Source organism: Coturnix japonica, chromosome 1 (assembly GCF_054131305.1).
Source record: "Coturnix japonica strain WE chromosome 1, WE-NBRP24, whole genome shotgun sequence".
Classification (NCBI taxonomy): Eukaryota; Metazoa; Chordata; class Aves; order Galliformes; family Phasianidae; genus Coturnix; species Coturnix japonica.
Window position 1 is genome coordinate 155,724,866 of NC_140663.1, and position 15,525 is coordinate 155,740,390.

General features: G+C 42.0%; 1 protein-coding gene across 1 annotated transcript in view; it reads left to right on the forward strand.

Moving 5' to 3' along the window:
• Nucleotides 1–15,525, forward strand: part of LHFPL6 (LHFPL tetraspan subfamily member 6) — a 133,178-nt gene that overhangs the window by 111,732 nt on the left and 5,921 nt on the right. The window contains exon 3 of the mRNA XM_015851901.3: nucleotides 8,065–8,163. Within this exon, the coding sequence (XP_015707387.1) occupies nucleotides 8,065–8,163 (99 nt within the window). The remainder of the gene's footprint in view (nucleotides 1–8,064; nucleotides 8,164–15,525) is intronic.

Consider the following 15,525-nt stretch of genomic DNA (forward strand, 5'->3'; position numbering starts at 1 on the left):
AACAACTGAGACTGCATGGAGAATTCTGTATGCTGATGAAACAGTTACCGAAGTACTTTTTATTAATTATATTTGACACCCTTGTGTTTCTAATCGAGTGGTTTCTATTTAAATACACTATGTCATGTGCCATATGCTGCTCTAGACTCTGAACTGTCAAGTCTTTGATTCTGAGCCACAAAACGATGGGATGAGCACACAGATGGGTTGTCACATCAAGAAGTCTGATGGCATGTGATAACTATCAGGCTTTTTTTTTCTTTTTCTCGTAATATACAAGCAGTGATCATGGCTTGCCAAACAAAATGAGCTGACAGTGAAACTTCAGAGAGTTCTCTGGAGTTCTTCAAGCATTTCAGTTCCACTTTGCAGTTCACTCTGCCTTTAGCTGGAACAGGTCACATCTTTTCCAGAACAAGAGGTGTCAATCATTGTGTTTCTTTGTGACAATCTCTGTGAGGAATGATGCAGAGTGTCACCAAAGGCAGTCCAGAGTAATGTAGACTGGTGGTAGCAATTGAGACAAGTGAGGGCCATTTTGAAGCAACAACTTGTTTCCATAGTGATAACTTCGTTTTAAGATACAGGATGGAGGTTTACACTCAAGAGCAAGACATTTTTCTTTTAATCTTCTCCTCTAACTTTCAGGTCACTTTCCATAAAGGAAGGGAGGGTTTATGACAGGAATGCAGGTATTTGCATCTTCAGAGCAGAATGAGGGCAGAAAGATAAAGTACAAAATAAAGCATAGGTAACTCAAGGCAGCATTTAATTATGGATTCATATGGTTTTTGAAGGTGTTTACAATGCAGCTATTTTTCCCTCTGGTAGATTTCTAAGCTTACATTAAGGTCAATGGATAAATAAGGTAAAATTCATTAGATGCTATGTTTAGATTGTTTGTGCTATTACAGGTACCCTGGGGTCCAGAAGACCTCTACTTGGGATGTTGTGTATGACAGAGGATGCATGGGAGCCTTGTACTTCTCTGGGCAGGCAGCTGGAGGCCAAGTGAGATGCTGAACAGTGCTTGAACTGACAGAAGAGTCTGTGCTTGTGAATATCTTTGCTGTCTTAAGAGTTAGGTAGACTTGGGTGTGTTCCAAGCACAGACCAATCTGTATGCATTCTTTGGGCTGCAAAATATAACTTCTTAAACTCCTTCCACTGCTCATACTAACAAGTGCCTAAATTAATGTGCTCACATGGAGGCATCTTTATAGGTTTCATATACCATGTGTTAAACTAGCTCCCTTCTCAAATGTTTGTGGAGTTCTACACATACACGTGACTTGTATTTGATTGCCTTAAGCTGAAGTGCCTGAAAGATGGAAAAACAGATTTCCTGCAGTCTTAGAGGTAGCAGGGGATATCAGGAGGTCACATAGTTCAGTCTTCTGCCTAAAGCAGGACCGACCTATGATCATGACCATGATTATCACTTTCTTACCTCCTCTTTTGCAAACACAAGCTGCTGAGTCTGGGCTTATCTGAACTGCTTAGTGCTGTGCCTTGTGGCTAAACACTGGAGGGTTCATGGTACCTCCCCACTTACCTCATCTGTGGGGACACACTGAGCACACATTAAATGATGCTCAAAGAAGAACACCTGGTGATTCTAGACTCTCTCATACCAAAATGTTCACATCCAACACTCACTGTTAAGAATAAACAGCTATGATGAAAGCCTTTTTTATTTTTATTTTTCCCAATTTGAACCCTGGTTTCTCATCCCCTGGGACCTGTGGATCTATCTGAAGGATGCCTTACTTGGTACCAAATACTCGCATCTTCATTGGCTGAGAGGATGAAGAGAGAGACTGTGTGATCTGATAGTAAGGGTGTTAGCCTGGAGCCCTTGCTTCAGTGGATATTCATTCTCTTATCTGTTGGTGTAGCCTTTGGACAGCCTCCGCTATCAGTCAGGGGTCTGTTGTAGCCTCACTTAATCGTAACCAGTAAGATGAAATTTGTACAAACAGCTGACTGTTTTCTCAGATCTCTCTAAATCTCCATGCTTGTGAATAGTGCTGTACAATAAACAGTAATAAAGGAGTTTTTAGTGAAATATCCAGCAGATGTTGTAATTCAACTAGTTCTCAAAAATCATATTACTCCTCCTATTGCATACATAAAGTAGGATTAAACTCTTGGGTATTCTATTATCTAGTGCCAACCCATGCAGACTGTGGAATGTGTTTACTGCTGCTTTATAAAATCTAGCTGCAAGAAGTACTTCAGGGGGTGATTTTCAGTGACTGGAAGTGGTGGAAGATGCAGAACACCCTGCACCAGCACTAGTTTTGAAGGATTTTGAATATGAGGCTGGCTCTTTTCCTTTCACAGCATCAGTTGCCACTGCCCTGGCACATGTGCCTTTATGAAATGACACTTCCTAATTCACTTCTGTTTATTAGCAATTCCATGATTTCTCCACTCTTCCCACTTTTCCACTTCTTCACTTTGAGTGAAGCCCTGAACCTCTTTGCCCTCTCCCATCCCATGACCCTTGTGAAGAGGACTGGAAGTTCAGGGCAACATAAATGCCATCTCCATCAGTGTATCCCTTTACCCACCACTCTGTGCTTGTGATGCCTGTCTGGACACCCAGAAAAGTGACTCCCTCATTGAATTCCTTCATGTTGTATGCAATTGTACCTTCTGTCATTGTTGTTTGGTTGACTTCCCTGAGGGGGGGACCTCAGAAGCTGTTTCTTCTAAGCATTTCAAATCATGATTTTTAACCTATTCATTTTAAACCCTATTGTTTGTTGCTTGAGGTACATCTCAAAGCAGCAGATAGTCTTCATGTGCCAGCTCACTTTCATTCTCATGCTGCGGGCTCACTTTTTAGCAGGTAAATGCTTTTAAACCATTACAGTGAGAAGAGTTTGTAAGTCACAAGAACCAGAGAGTGAAAGTCTGTGCCTCACTGAAAAACTGGTTTTGCTTTCCTTGTAGATATTACTGTACCTTCAAGTGACAGATGGGAATGTGAAAACTTTTTATCATCCTTGAAGGTTCAGAGCAGCTAATAGAGAAAAAATGTGAAAGGAGAAATCATCGTTGAAATGGTCTTGAAAGGGATGACTTCCAAATTATTGTCTGTCAGCTTCTCCAGATGGCCTGAATATCTGTCAGATCTGAGCAGCACTCATTAGAGATGCCTAGGAAAGTAAAAAAAGTTCTTTTTTGGTCAGGTCCTAAAACGAAAGGAGAAAAAGTAGGAGAGAGGAGGAAAGAAAGGACAAACATATTTTTAAGATGAATTTTCCCACTAGAAAGGGGCTGCTCAAAAGGCACAAAAGGTTCTGTTTTTATTTTCTCCCAGCTGTTCATGGATCATTCTTTTATGTTTATAAGTGGGTTTCCACAGTGTTTCTGGGCTCCTTTCTGGAGGAGAGGCATCCCAGGAGCTCACAGTCAGGCAGAATCCCCTGCTGCTGGCCATGGTGCAAGCAGTCTCTCTGGCTGGTAGAGGACAGCTATAACTGGGAAGTACAAAACAACTTCCAGTGACCATCTGGAAAACACTGCAGGATCTTAAAAAGGCCATAATCAAGGAAAATCATCATTGATTCTGTTCCCATTTGAAAACACATTTTCTAGCTGCAAGACTTGGAGGCTAAGTCTAAGTCTGAAGCTAAGTGCCCCATTTGCTGCCATCACATCCTCTTTGTATTGATCAAACTGATGGGTTTTCCTCCTGTCAGATTTATCTGAATTCTGTGCAATGGTGAAGGAAGGACTCTAAGGAAGATTTAGCTTAATTTAACAGATTTTTGGGGGTGCAGTGGGCTGGTGACAGAACAGAAATGGGGCAAGTAAGAATTGGGTATGCTGTGCCTTCAAGAAGCAAGGGAAAGATCTGAGCCTGTAAAGCAGGATTTGTAAGCTATGGACCACTAGGAGAGTTGCAGACGATCAATTTATGGTGTGATGCCTACAATAGTTATGGAGGCACATCACCTCTGAGTGGAGTCACCCACTGAAGCCACAGGAACAGCCTGAGGACTGCCAGCCACAGGGATGTGCAACCATCATCTCTTGTGCGTTGGCTTTTTCCCATCTCTGACGGCCTTTCTGAGTGCAGTGATGTAGACAAATCTGGTTAATGCCTCCTGTTTTATTAATCCTTGTTTGAGAACTGCTGTTCCTGAGGTTATTAATAGTGGTTGATATTTTACCTCTTGGATCAAGCTGATTGCTACATGCCACAAATCATGTCTTTATCACTTCAGAGATGAAGTCTTGGTCTGTGCCAAACCACTAATGTAATTACTGTCCCCTTCCTGCCACCCCCTGCTCAGCAGCATCAGCCATATGCATAATTGCCACAGGTAATTATTTTCAATCACACCTCCAGACAAACAAGATTGTCTTTTAGATGCTAAGCATTACTAAAGTATGATCATACATTATTCCTTCAACAAGAGTGACGGGGGAGCAGTCTGGGAAGGACAAGGATCGCTCTGGGTAGCTTACTATTGAAGCATTCACTCCCCTGGTTTGTAGGACTTGGGGACTCTGCTTATTTAAGGTCAGTGTGGTCAGCCAGGAGGGCTCTCACAGCCAAAGATAAAGTCACAGCAGTGGCCATAGGGCAGAATATTCACACAATGCTTTTAAAAGCTCCAGTGTTCTGTTTTGTGAGAGTCTGAACAGCTCCTCATTTTGCATATGGGCTGGTTTTAGCTCCCTTTCTGAAGACATACAGCTCCCTTCATGAACTATACAAAGAACCAAAATGGGCTAAGTTTTGCAGCCAAGTGCTTAATTCCAGCTTTGCATTGCTGCTATTGGCTTCATTTAAGTCATGATGCTTGCAACAGCAGCACTTCACGGATCTTCAGACTGCACAGTGTTAAGCAGCTCTTTGTTATCCTGAATGTTAAATAAATAAATAAAAATGGGGAGAGGGAGAGTTGGCACAAGGTGCAGCACACCAAACAGCAGCCAAGTACCACCAACACCTCTACTGCCCACCACTGCCATCCAACTGGCTCCTTTGAGCTGCAACCCCCTTGGTGAAACTGCCTTTTAGGGACCTGCTTATTTCCCTCCCCTTTGTCTTACTTTAATCGACTGCAGTGGATGATGAAAGATGACAGATGATGGTAATTACAGCACAGTGGCTTTCCCGCCACCCCCCCCTTTCTTAAGGAGTGCTCTAGGCATCCTAAGCATTTTAAGCAGCTGTGGAGATGGGTGTGGTGTCCTGGGTAGCATAGCTGGCTAAATTCATTAACCAACTTAGGGCAGACCAGGGTGTGACTCGTGTGCTAAACCAGTCACCTCTCTCTACTGAAGCAGCAAAATTAGCTTAATGATTTCCGCTGGGTTTGTGGCCCTTGTATTTAACTTAGACATTTAAATGGAGGTTGCAGCTGTTCCACAGAATCTACAGTCTCTGATTAAACAAATTGGCTGTGAGCACCTGTATGGATTATTAGAGATAATAGCATGCAGTCTTTTTGCTTTCCTAGAGTCTGATCCACACATTTAGTTGCTTACAAACATGAGTGGATTGACTGGAAGGGGAGGAAGAAGCTGAAGTGCTTTTATCCAAGTCTTATTAATGTTTCAGGCTTTTGGTACACTCCAGACTTGTGAAGGGAATTGAAATGCCAGTTCCCAGATTCACTTCCCATTTAGACTGTAGCGGTACCAGCTTTGTTGCAGTCGTGTAGAATGCTACTGAAAGCAATGGAACAGATTCACACCATTGTACACACACAGTCATGCAGCTTTCTGAGCTAGTCTGCTTGGATATTACTGCTGGCACTGGGCAGCCCGTGGGATGTTACTGTCCCTGGAAGTGTTCAAGAACCATGCCGATGTGACACTGAGGTGTCTGGTTAGTGGGCATGGTGGGGATGGGTTGGTGTTGGACTTAATGATCTTAGTGGTCTTATCCAACCTTAATGACTCTGTAATTCTGTGATTCTGCATCACAACCAGCATGGGGCTACTACTGTCCATCAACTGTCTTTCATGACTTCCCCAGACTTTCTTATCATCAGTAGTGAAGGTCCTTCTTGCTCTATAGGTCCTGCCCACTCCAAGCACATCAGCTATGCTGTAATTTCTTTCCAGTGCCCTTCTTGCTCTAACAGTTCACGTGAAGAATAAGTTATGTATTTCTGCAAAAATCTTAAGCTGTCTTTAACAGTTTTGAGTCTATATTTGTTACAAGAGGCCTAAGTTTTCTTGTGTGAGAAACATCCTTCCAGAGAACTTAATGAGAAAGCACTCTCATTTACACAGATTCTACCAGCTTCTGTCAGCTCTGCAGCCCTAGGGAAAAAAATCAGATGATACTGTGGAAGCCGGTAGTGAGGAGACTAGAAGCAACCACATCTAGGTCAGTCAAAGTCCTGAAAAGTCTAGCATTCATTTGGCCTTAATTGCTTTTATGCCTTTACAGCTGCTGCATGAATGTCCCACTTGAGAGGGGCTGCCTTGATGATTTATTTTCTGTTATGCAGGGACTGAGAGAGGAACAGGCAGTGTTTGCTCAGCAAGGAAAAGTAGACTAGAGTAGCAAGAAGAAGATATAAGGAGGAGTGAATGTTGGGCCCTGAAAAGTGACAGTTGTGCTTGGAGGGGCTGCTGTTCCTTTGCTTACATCCAAGGGGCTAAGAGCATCAAAACATGTGGAGAAAGGTGGGATACAGCTCCTTTGCATCTTTAAGCAAGTCAAAAAAACAATGAAATGCTTTTTGTATCTTACAAGAGTGTCAGCAGTATAAAAAATGGAGGTACCACAAGGATAGAGGCTATAGAAATGCACAGCTAAGCTCTGAGTCAGAATCACTCTTGGCAGACAGGTGTGACATCCACAGGGCCTCTGTCACCACACCCAGGGCTTTGCTGCACTAGTAGCACACCAACAGAGCTGCTTTGCCAGCAACCACATTATCTTTATTCTTATTGTCATGAGAGGAAAAGTGAGGTGGTGGAACGCCAAAGGACTTGCCCAAAGCTTGCCAGCAGTGACTGTAGGGGTTGAAACCCTGTTGCAGTGTACCTAATGGGTAAAAGGTGCTGCTGAAAACCCACACTGCCAACTTGCTGGGGACTTGTTCGCCTTTTCATCCCTCAAAGTGCATCCAGCCTGTTATTTATGTAGTGATTTGTTTCCAGTCTTACAGAGAAGATCTAAGACAAAGGAGGTAAAATTAAATGATGTAGCATACATCTAGTTATTCTCTTTTGGCTGTCCTTGTTGAAAAAAAAAAAAAATAACAGAAAGATCTTTGACAGCTACAACTGCTTTTGGGCAGCTGCTGTCATGGCAGCTAAGAATGCAATATGAGAAAAATGCCACTTCTACAAAACAATCGTGGCCCATTGGATGATTCCCGGCAAGATCTTGCAAAAGGTCTTGCTTAGCTCAAGCACATCTGTTTTGGACAGTGTGAGGACTGGAGAAAGCAAAGCGTGCAGTGAATGTTAAGCCAAACACGATTACAGGTAGAATGGTTCAAGAGCTCTGTTGTTTTTGCTGAAATAATATGAGGAAAATGTGCAGCATGTACCTGTGGTATGAACTGATCAGGTGATGTGAAATCACACTTCCTTGGCTTTTGAAGTAGTGAAAAACAAAAGAAAATGACAAGGGATTAGCACAACTGTCAGTTTACTTTTTCCTGCTGGAACCATGATAGACCCTGGTTGATTGTTGTTTTAATTAATCAGAAGCAATCAGCTTATAAATGCTGTGATTAACACAGCTTGTGTTTAACCCCGTGTTGAGCTTTCCAAGCAGTGCATGTAGCAGTTCTGCAGAGTTGAAGGGGAGTTTAAAAGCTCTCAGATAGCAGTTCCAGAAGCTGAGGCTGGCATCTGGTGCTGAACCACCCCGGCTACCTCCAGCACACTAAGCAGCTGGAAAACCACAAAGCAGAATGCAGCAGTTCAAGATCAAATGATTTCCTACTGTTTGTAGGATAGAAATTGATGTTTTTTAAATCTGAGATTCCTCTGTGGCAGCTTGACTTCCGGCCTATGTTTAAGCTAATGGAAATTGCTTGTGTAAACTTCTCTCTCTTCTCTCCGTAGGTTTGTTGATTGGCTCTGGTTGTGCTCTCTATCCTCTTGGATGGGACAGTGAAGAAGTCAGACAAACCTGTGGCAACCTTTCCAACCAGTTTGAATTGGGTAAGTTTCCATCAGAGCACTTCAGTTGTATTATACTCTTCTTTCCTTTGCCCATGAAAGCAAATGAAGATCTGAGTACAGGTTTGGAGTAGCAACCCAGTTCTGAGGTAGGGTACTCATATTGTGTGTTTCCAATGTAGTGCTAAGGCAGGGGGCTTCAGACTGGTTTCCTGAAAATATTTTCCAGCAGGACATTATGAAATATAATAAATAAATGTACGTGTATTTATATTTAAGCCATCAGATGGACTAGACTTGCAATATGTGAGTGAATACTCCGAGAGATCTTGGCAGGGTAGGCAGGGGCATCATGTCACAGGTTAGGGTAATCCACAATGAGAGCAGTTAGTGGTCTTGGAAGTCTGGCATGGCTATGGCCTTCTAATCAAAGCTTGGGAATATGGTTTTGGTTATACACAACCTTGGGAAGATGGTAAACAACGCTTGTTCCCTGTGACTGCCTTTTCACAAGCAAGCAACTGGTAATGTCTGTGCTGACACTAAATGCAAGCCAAAAATGCTCACAACCACATGGTACAGGGGAAGTCACCTCTAGAGAGATCATCAGGGTGATAGAAAACAGGGGCCCAGCAGGGAGATAGTGTGGATGATTGGGATCTGATGTTTGAATGAGCGTGCAGGTCCTTGTTAAGCTAGAAGGATAGATGTGGATTCTGTTCTCGTACTCTGCAAGAGCTCTCTAGTCCTGTGTTACTTGAGAAAGAAGGGGACCTCCAATCTTCCTGCAGGAGCAGGAGAGACTAGACATCCCACATATATGCATACTGAGCTTCAGCTTCCAAGAAGACATTCACACAGCTCCCCATTCTCAGACACTATGAACTAAGCATTATGGCTGCTGTTAGAAACTTTTTCCATAGCTGTGTGTGCGTGGCTTGTAGAAGCCTGTCAGTAACTCCAGTGCAAAGAAGAATGGACAAAATCTATGTTACAGATGTTTCTTCCACCTAGGGGAAGGTGTTCTGGCCCATGGCAATGGGAATGAAGCCAGACGTTCTTTAAGGCTCCTTACAACCCAAGACATTTTATGATTCTATGATTTGCAAACTAATTGAGACCGAAAGGTAAAAAGTTGTACAAGAATAGCATTAAATCATCAACATTATTGCTTTGGAAGAAGTGTTCCAGGTCATCCTCCCTTACATCACTCCTGTGGTGTACTGAAGTACATTTGCACTGGTATGGGATCAGAAATTCTCATTACCAACAGTAGCACCTATCACTGCCACTGATGATATTGCCAGCAGCTGATTAATGGTGTCACCCAGGGGAAGTGTAATGTGCCCTAGAAGCTTGTTTTCTGAACTTTAATATCCTTCTGTGCTATTAATGATAAATTTTCTTTCAATGAAGTATAATACTTGAAAAATATGCATGTGATAGCCACAAGATCACAATTATATAGTTAACTTACAGGAAAATAACATCCCAAAGATTCCTGGATCCAAGGGTGTCTCAGTGGATACAGTAGAAAGACCAGTAAGACAGCAGCTGCTGCAAATAGTTAGGTTTGATATTGGTTGGTCCTTTCCAGAAGTCTGGATCAGTTCCTTGCCCACCCATTTGGCCTCTCATGGGCATATGATGATGCCAAGCATGAAATGGCATGAAAGGTTGCCCCTGCAATGCCTACTTGTAGCTCCTGACAGCCTGCCCCTTCCCAGGCTTCAGTCACTCCTCAGAGTACAGAAAAGTGGTTATTTTTCTGAAAATTCACTTAGGCAGCTTCAAACTGTTGTAGCACTGAGGAACACTGTGGCAATGGGATGACAGCTGGGCTAGATCTTAGTGGCCTTTTCCAACCTTAATGATTCCATGATTCTATGAAGCTGTGATCTTAAGTACAGTCATGCTTACAGTCAGAGTAGTCTCCAAGACCACCTTCTACTCTTGACTCATTCATTTATTTTCATAAATTGAGCCATTTCCCCATTTAATACAGTGAAGGAATCCACAGGAAATATTTCAGCTTTTCCTCCTGGTGTGTGTAAGGACCATGAACAAGGGATATGCTATATTAACTGTGAAGATGTGTACTCTTACTCCATTTTCCAGACCTGGACAGGGCATGTATTTTGCATGCCTAGACTTGATGGTAGTGCTGGCCTCGTTGATCTTCAGGAATCTTGTGTTAACACATTAATTAACAGATTATAATGAGAGCTGAAACCTGATGCAGTAATTTTCACCAGGCAGCTCTGACACTGAAGTATTTCTTTTCCATATAGACTGGCAGTGAATTTAAATGTGTGTCTTGGATTTCTTTTAAGTTAATATCAGTATCTGGTTGACACTGTTACCAAAGTCATTTGTAAGGCAGAGGTTCTGTCCAAGGGCTGTTTAATGGCCACACTCATTTGATATGTATCTCTTCATTGGTGACAACCCAAACTCTCCAGTCTTTTCTGCATCATTAGAGACTAGTTTACTCATTATAGCCAGCAGAACAAAAATGATGTTTCAATGACTTAATCTCACCCAGTCTCAAGACAAATTTTAGTAATTATTGCTTTCATTTGAATATTTAATTTGATTAAGCTGCAATGATATGCTTTCTATTCCTGAGTCCGTGAAATGAGATGCCTCAAGAATCATACATACACACACTGCATTCACAATCTGCCCCTGGGAAAGCTAAGCTGCTGTGAACCCTGGGCTATTTTGCTGGTGGAGTAAATGTTGGCAATGGGAATGCTAGTCTTACTTCTCCTGCTACTGTTTGTGCTACTAAGAATGGCAACAGGATCCTCATTTGGTTCACTTTCAAAGGAGAGGGTGTTCAAAGGGATAATGATCAGGATAAAGTGGGCCATGGAGAATGTGTTAGTAAAGGAGTCTCAAAGCTCACCGGGTTTGGTTATAGAGCCAGCAAAGGTAGGGGTTCAGCAACTAATAAGATTTACTGGGGACCTGCAGAATGAAAAGATCATTGATATTGGAGATAGAAAAAAATAAACCAGGAGCTGCATTTACATCTTAAGAGAATGAGAAGGGCAAGTGAAGGGTGAAGAGAAGGGACTGCAAGAACTCACTTGAGAAGCAGTGGAATTGTGGTACCTAAAATGGAATGCTAACCAGAAATGTTTCAAAATTGGCTATTAAATGAAAATGGCTTAACAAAACAAGACCAAAAACCTCCATAACATGCTCATAACTAGATAGAAGAAATAAATAGCGATGCTAAGAACCCATAAAAAGCATAATCCTTAGTGGTTGTGCTACATAAGATGTGATTATGTATTCGTACAGTCTGAAAAGGCTTTAGACTAATAGGCTTTCTAAATAGTGGTGAGATCACCCAGAATGTGAAGAGGGGACCCCCTTCCTCTGTACCCACCAAACACACACATTTCTGTGTCTGTTCAATACTTAAAAAGGCAGCAGGAGAAATAATTGTGATTTTCATTTACGTGTAAGTGGATTAGGATATTCTCTTCTAGAGAACCTGAGCTGACATTGTGACATGCCCAGCAGTTTGCTGCTCTCTTTAACACTGGAGAGTTATTTGATTTTCTTTAAGTGAACTACATCCAAATGGTTTACTTAAACAAATGTGCATTTAATTGGTCTATTTTTTTTCATCAAATAAATGAGTTTGTACAATTTGATCTGTACAAAGGGGAGTCATTCTTCAGTTGAAGATACCCTGCCAAGGACAACCCCATTTGTTGATTAAACTGCATTCAATAGACGAGCTGTTTTGCTAATGAGGAGAGGAGCAACCTCTGTAAAACAGATGGACTGGCACACCTGTAGAAGGACCTGCTGTCTGCTCATCTCTAGCAGTCTGTTTTTGCCATGATGAAAAGAATACAGTGATAAACTAGGACTATGACCAATGCTTCCTGTACACCTTGATGCATCAAGACCGTTGTGGTATTTCCAGATCTCTGTTATGATTCCCAGCTCCCTGTGATACAGGCAAGACCTGTATGGAGGCAGTGGGGCCCCGTTCCATACTGTGGCGTCCTACCTAAGATCATGGATGCAGCTGAGTTCCCACCAAAACATCAGTGCATGATGCAGAGAGTTCTTCTACTGCTGTTTTTAGGTTGAAAATTCCTAGAAGGATGGCAACATTAACAAATAAGGGTGGGAGGAAAAAGACAGTAATGTTTTAAACTCATATAACTGTTTGTCAAGTGGTTGAGTGAAAGTCTTTTGTCTAATTATCATTATCTCGGGTAGAGACTGGGGTTATAAATCACCAGTGCACATGCTAATTTGACTGCCTTTCTCTTTTACCAAACCTCTGAGAAAGGATCACAGTCATAATCTCTTGTCACTATGCAAGCTGTTGCTGTTATGCTGCATTATTTACACACTGGAGTCACCTACTCAGGACAGCACTGCTTTAGCACATCTCCTCATCAGTAGACAGCTGCTGACTGAAGGGTGTAAATGTGAGTCAGATCTGCACAATCATGTGATCTGAAAAAGGAACTTGCGGGCAATTTCCTCAAAGCAAGTACCCTCATAACTATATCATGTAGCACACATTCAATTTTGCTGAGTTTGAGAGACTAATACCCTGTTATGTTTTCATTCCATTTCATACCACAAAGAATAACAGCTAAAAGAAAATACTTCTTTTTAAGTAGGAAATATCATTAAAGTGAGGGAACCAGCATTAAAGTGAGAGATGCATTAAAGTGAAGACCGCACCAGATGTATGCAAAAGCATCTACATTTTTCAAAACTCCAGCTTTGATAAGAAGCCTTCTGAACCTGCATGGGTTTTTTTAAGACAGTGCTGGTGTATATATGTGGGCTTACATTAGAATTGGGGTTGAATATCTAAACTCAACAAGAGACTTCATTTCAGGCCATCAGTTTCCGTTGATGCTCATGCAGAGGCTGTTCAGTTGTTGCAAGCTCATCTCTGTTGTGATGGGCGTGGAGACAGCTAAATCCCACAGAAAGTGTTGGAGAGGACGGGACATGTTCAGCTTAATTCACAAAATCAAGCTTTGGTTGGCATCTGGTAAAACAGCAATACATGAGCAATACCCAAATTCCCAAACAGCAAAATGCTTATCTAGATTGAGATTCACTTGTTTAAACGTTGATGACTCATGCCATTTTAGGTGTCTTAGGAGATTTCATCTCACCTCCCGCTGCCACTCCCCTACCGCCAGAGGTATAAAATGATATGAACCTGAAAGAATGAAGACACTGCATTTAAGAGAAACCCCCAGTTTTAAACTGAACTGTATGGGGAAAAAAATAATAATCTTCCTTTGAAGAAATTCAGTGTGCTGCCAAGCCTGAGTTTTGGATATCCTACCTCTTTTTATGAGACATTACTCTTTATGTTGTAAATGCCATAGACCTAATTTATTTTCTACTGGGTGATCATTTGTCCTAAAGAAGATCCCACAAAGAAGGCTTGGTGTTTGCTGTGCAAACTACCTTCAAGGCTTATCTTTGAGTTTCACGATGCTTTTATTTGCTAGTAAAGGTGGTGAAAATCACAGATCTGGCAGAAAGTGCTGGCAGGATTCAGGTGTGGCTCTAGGCACGGCATGCCCTGCCTACCTACCTGGTGGCTGCTGCCACAGCCTGCCTGACATGCCTTCTGTGCTTGTTTGAGTTCACGCCAACCTTCTGAGGCTGGGAACATCCCCTTCCCTCTTTCCTCTTTGAAGTCCCACTAGATCCTCTCCCACTGTTTCATGTCCTCCAGCTGTCATGCTCCGTTGCTGCTCATCACGCATAGGGATGTTTGATGCAGTAGCGGCCAAAGCAACACAAGCAGATGGCTGCAAACATGCACCTTCATTTGCCCTCCTGTGTTTTGAGCTGCTGGGAATGCACTCACCCAGCCAACGTGTCTGCCTGGAGAGCGACTGCACAGGCTGGCTCCCACCCTGAGCTTAACCAACAGTTGAACTGTCCTTAGAAGATCTCAGAAGCTTCTCTGTAGAGGGATATTTGTTTCCAAAGATCATTATTATTAAGGTTCCCCTCTGTCATTTTTAAAGGACTTGAAATATCTTAACGACAACTGTTGATGATAATTATTTTTGCTGGAGAAATATCAGAGTAAATGATCTTTAAAAGCAAACAGTGCAGTTACTAAAACAACAACATAATAATAATAATAATAAAAAACCTCACAGGAAGCAGCAAACATTAAAACAAGCTTTGTCGACTAGTTAATTGGCCTTAGGTAGCATCATCTCTGCATTTGGCTGAGTGTTGACATACAGTGCCAAAACTATCAAGGAAAGTGTTTTGAGGGGAGGACAACTTATTAGAATCCTATTAAAGGCAATGGCTTTATAGCTCTATTTTTATGAGCAATCTTTCTGAGAAAGCTGGTTGCTTTGTTCACAGATTCCCTTGCGCAGCTCAGAGATTTTACTGGGTCTGAGCACAGTTTTTATAAGCGTGCCCAAGCTGCAGCTGCTAAGCTCATAGATAAATAAATGAGTCAGCTTTTGAGCTAGTAAAGAAAGTTGTTTCATCAAGAAGCATTTCCTCTTCAGTACTACCTAGTTATCTTTCATTCTTATTTCTTCGTAAGACTTCTGTGACTATATCAAGGACCACAAATATCCTGTCTAACCTACCTTTGTTGCCAGAATTAGACCATGCAGGAATTCTCCAGAGTCAATGCAGGCAAGAAACAACCAGAAGGGGACTCAGACCACCTGGGAGCAAGTTCCTGCTGCTCCTTATTACTAGAAAAGGGCGTTTAAACTTGCTGTTTGGGATCCCTCCATAAAGGGAATAAAACTAGGTACTACTAGACCAGGGTCCACCCAGTATGCTTTAGATGACTACCTTAAGATGAAATGCGTCACACTTTACGAGTGACTTTTTCTCCCCCCTGTCTCCAGAGGCAAGTAAGGGAGGGAAGCTGGTAACTGACTCAAATCTTACTTCTGTAGTTAGTTCTGGGGAACTAACCCATTGTGGATCTCTGCATTGTGAATGTCCAGGGAGCAATGAAAGTCATCTCATTTCATACATAAGTGAGCTTTCTGCTGACTTCTTCCAATGGTCTGGGAGAGCTCCTGTTTAGTAGTACATGAGCTATCTGCTCTTGGGATTTGAGCATTGGAATTGTCACAAGGTATTTCATAGAATCATAGAGTCATGGAGATTGAAAAAGAACTCTGATATCATCCAGTCCAACCATCCACCTGTTTCTCCTTTGCTGTTTCACAACAAATCCATGCAGCAAATTTAAGGTTTGATTAAATAAAATTATGCAGTCTTCCAAAGAAAGGAGGATTTTGTCATGGGAATGTCTGCAAATAAAAAAGCTGAACAACTTAAAAGTTATTGCTTCTTTTGCTGCTTTTTTACACTTCTGAACTTCACTAGGCTGCC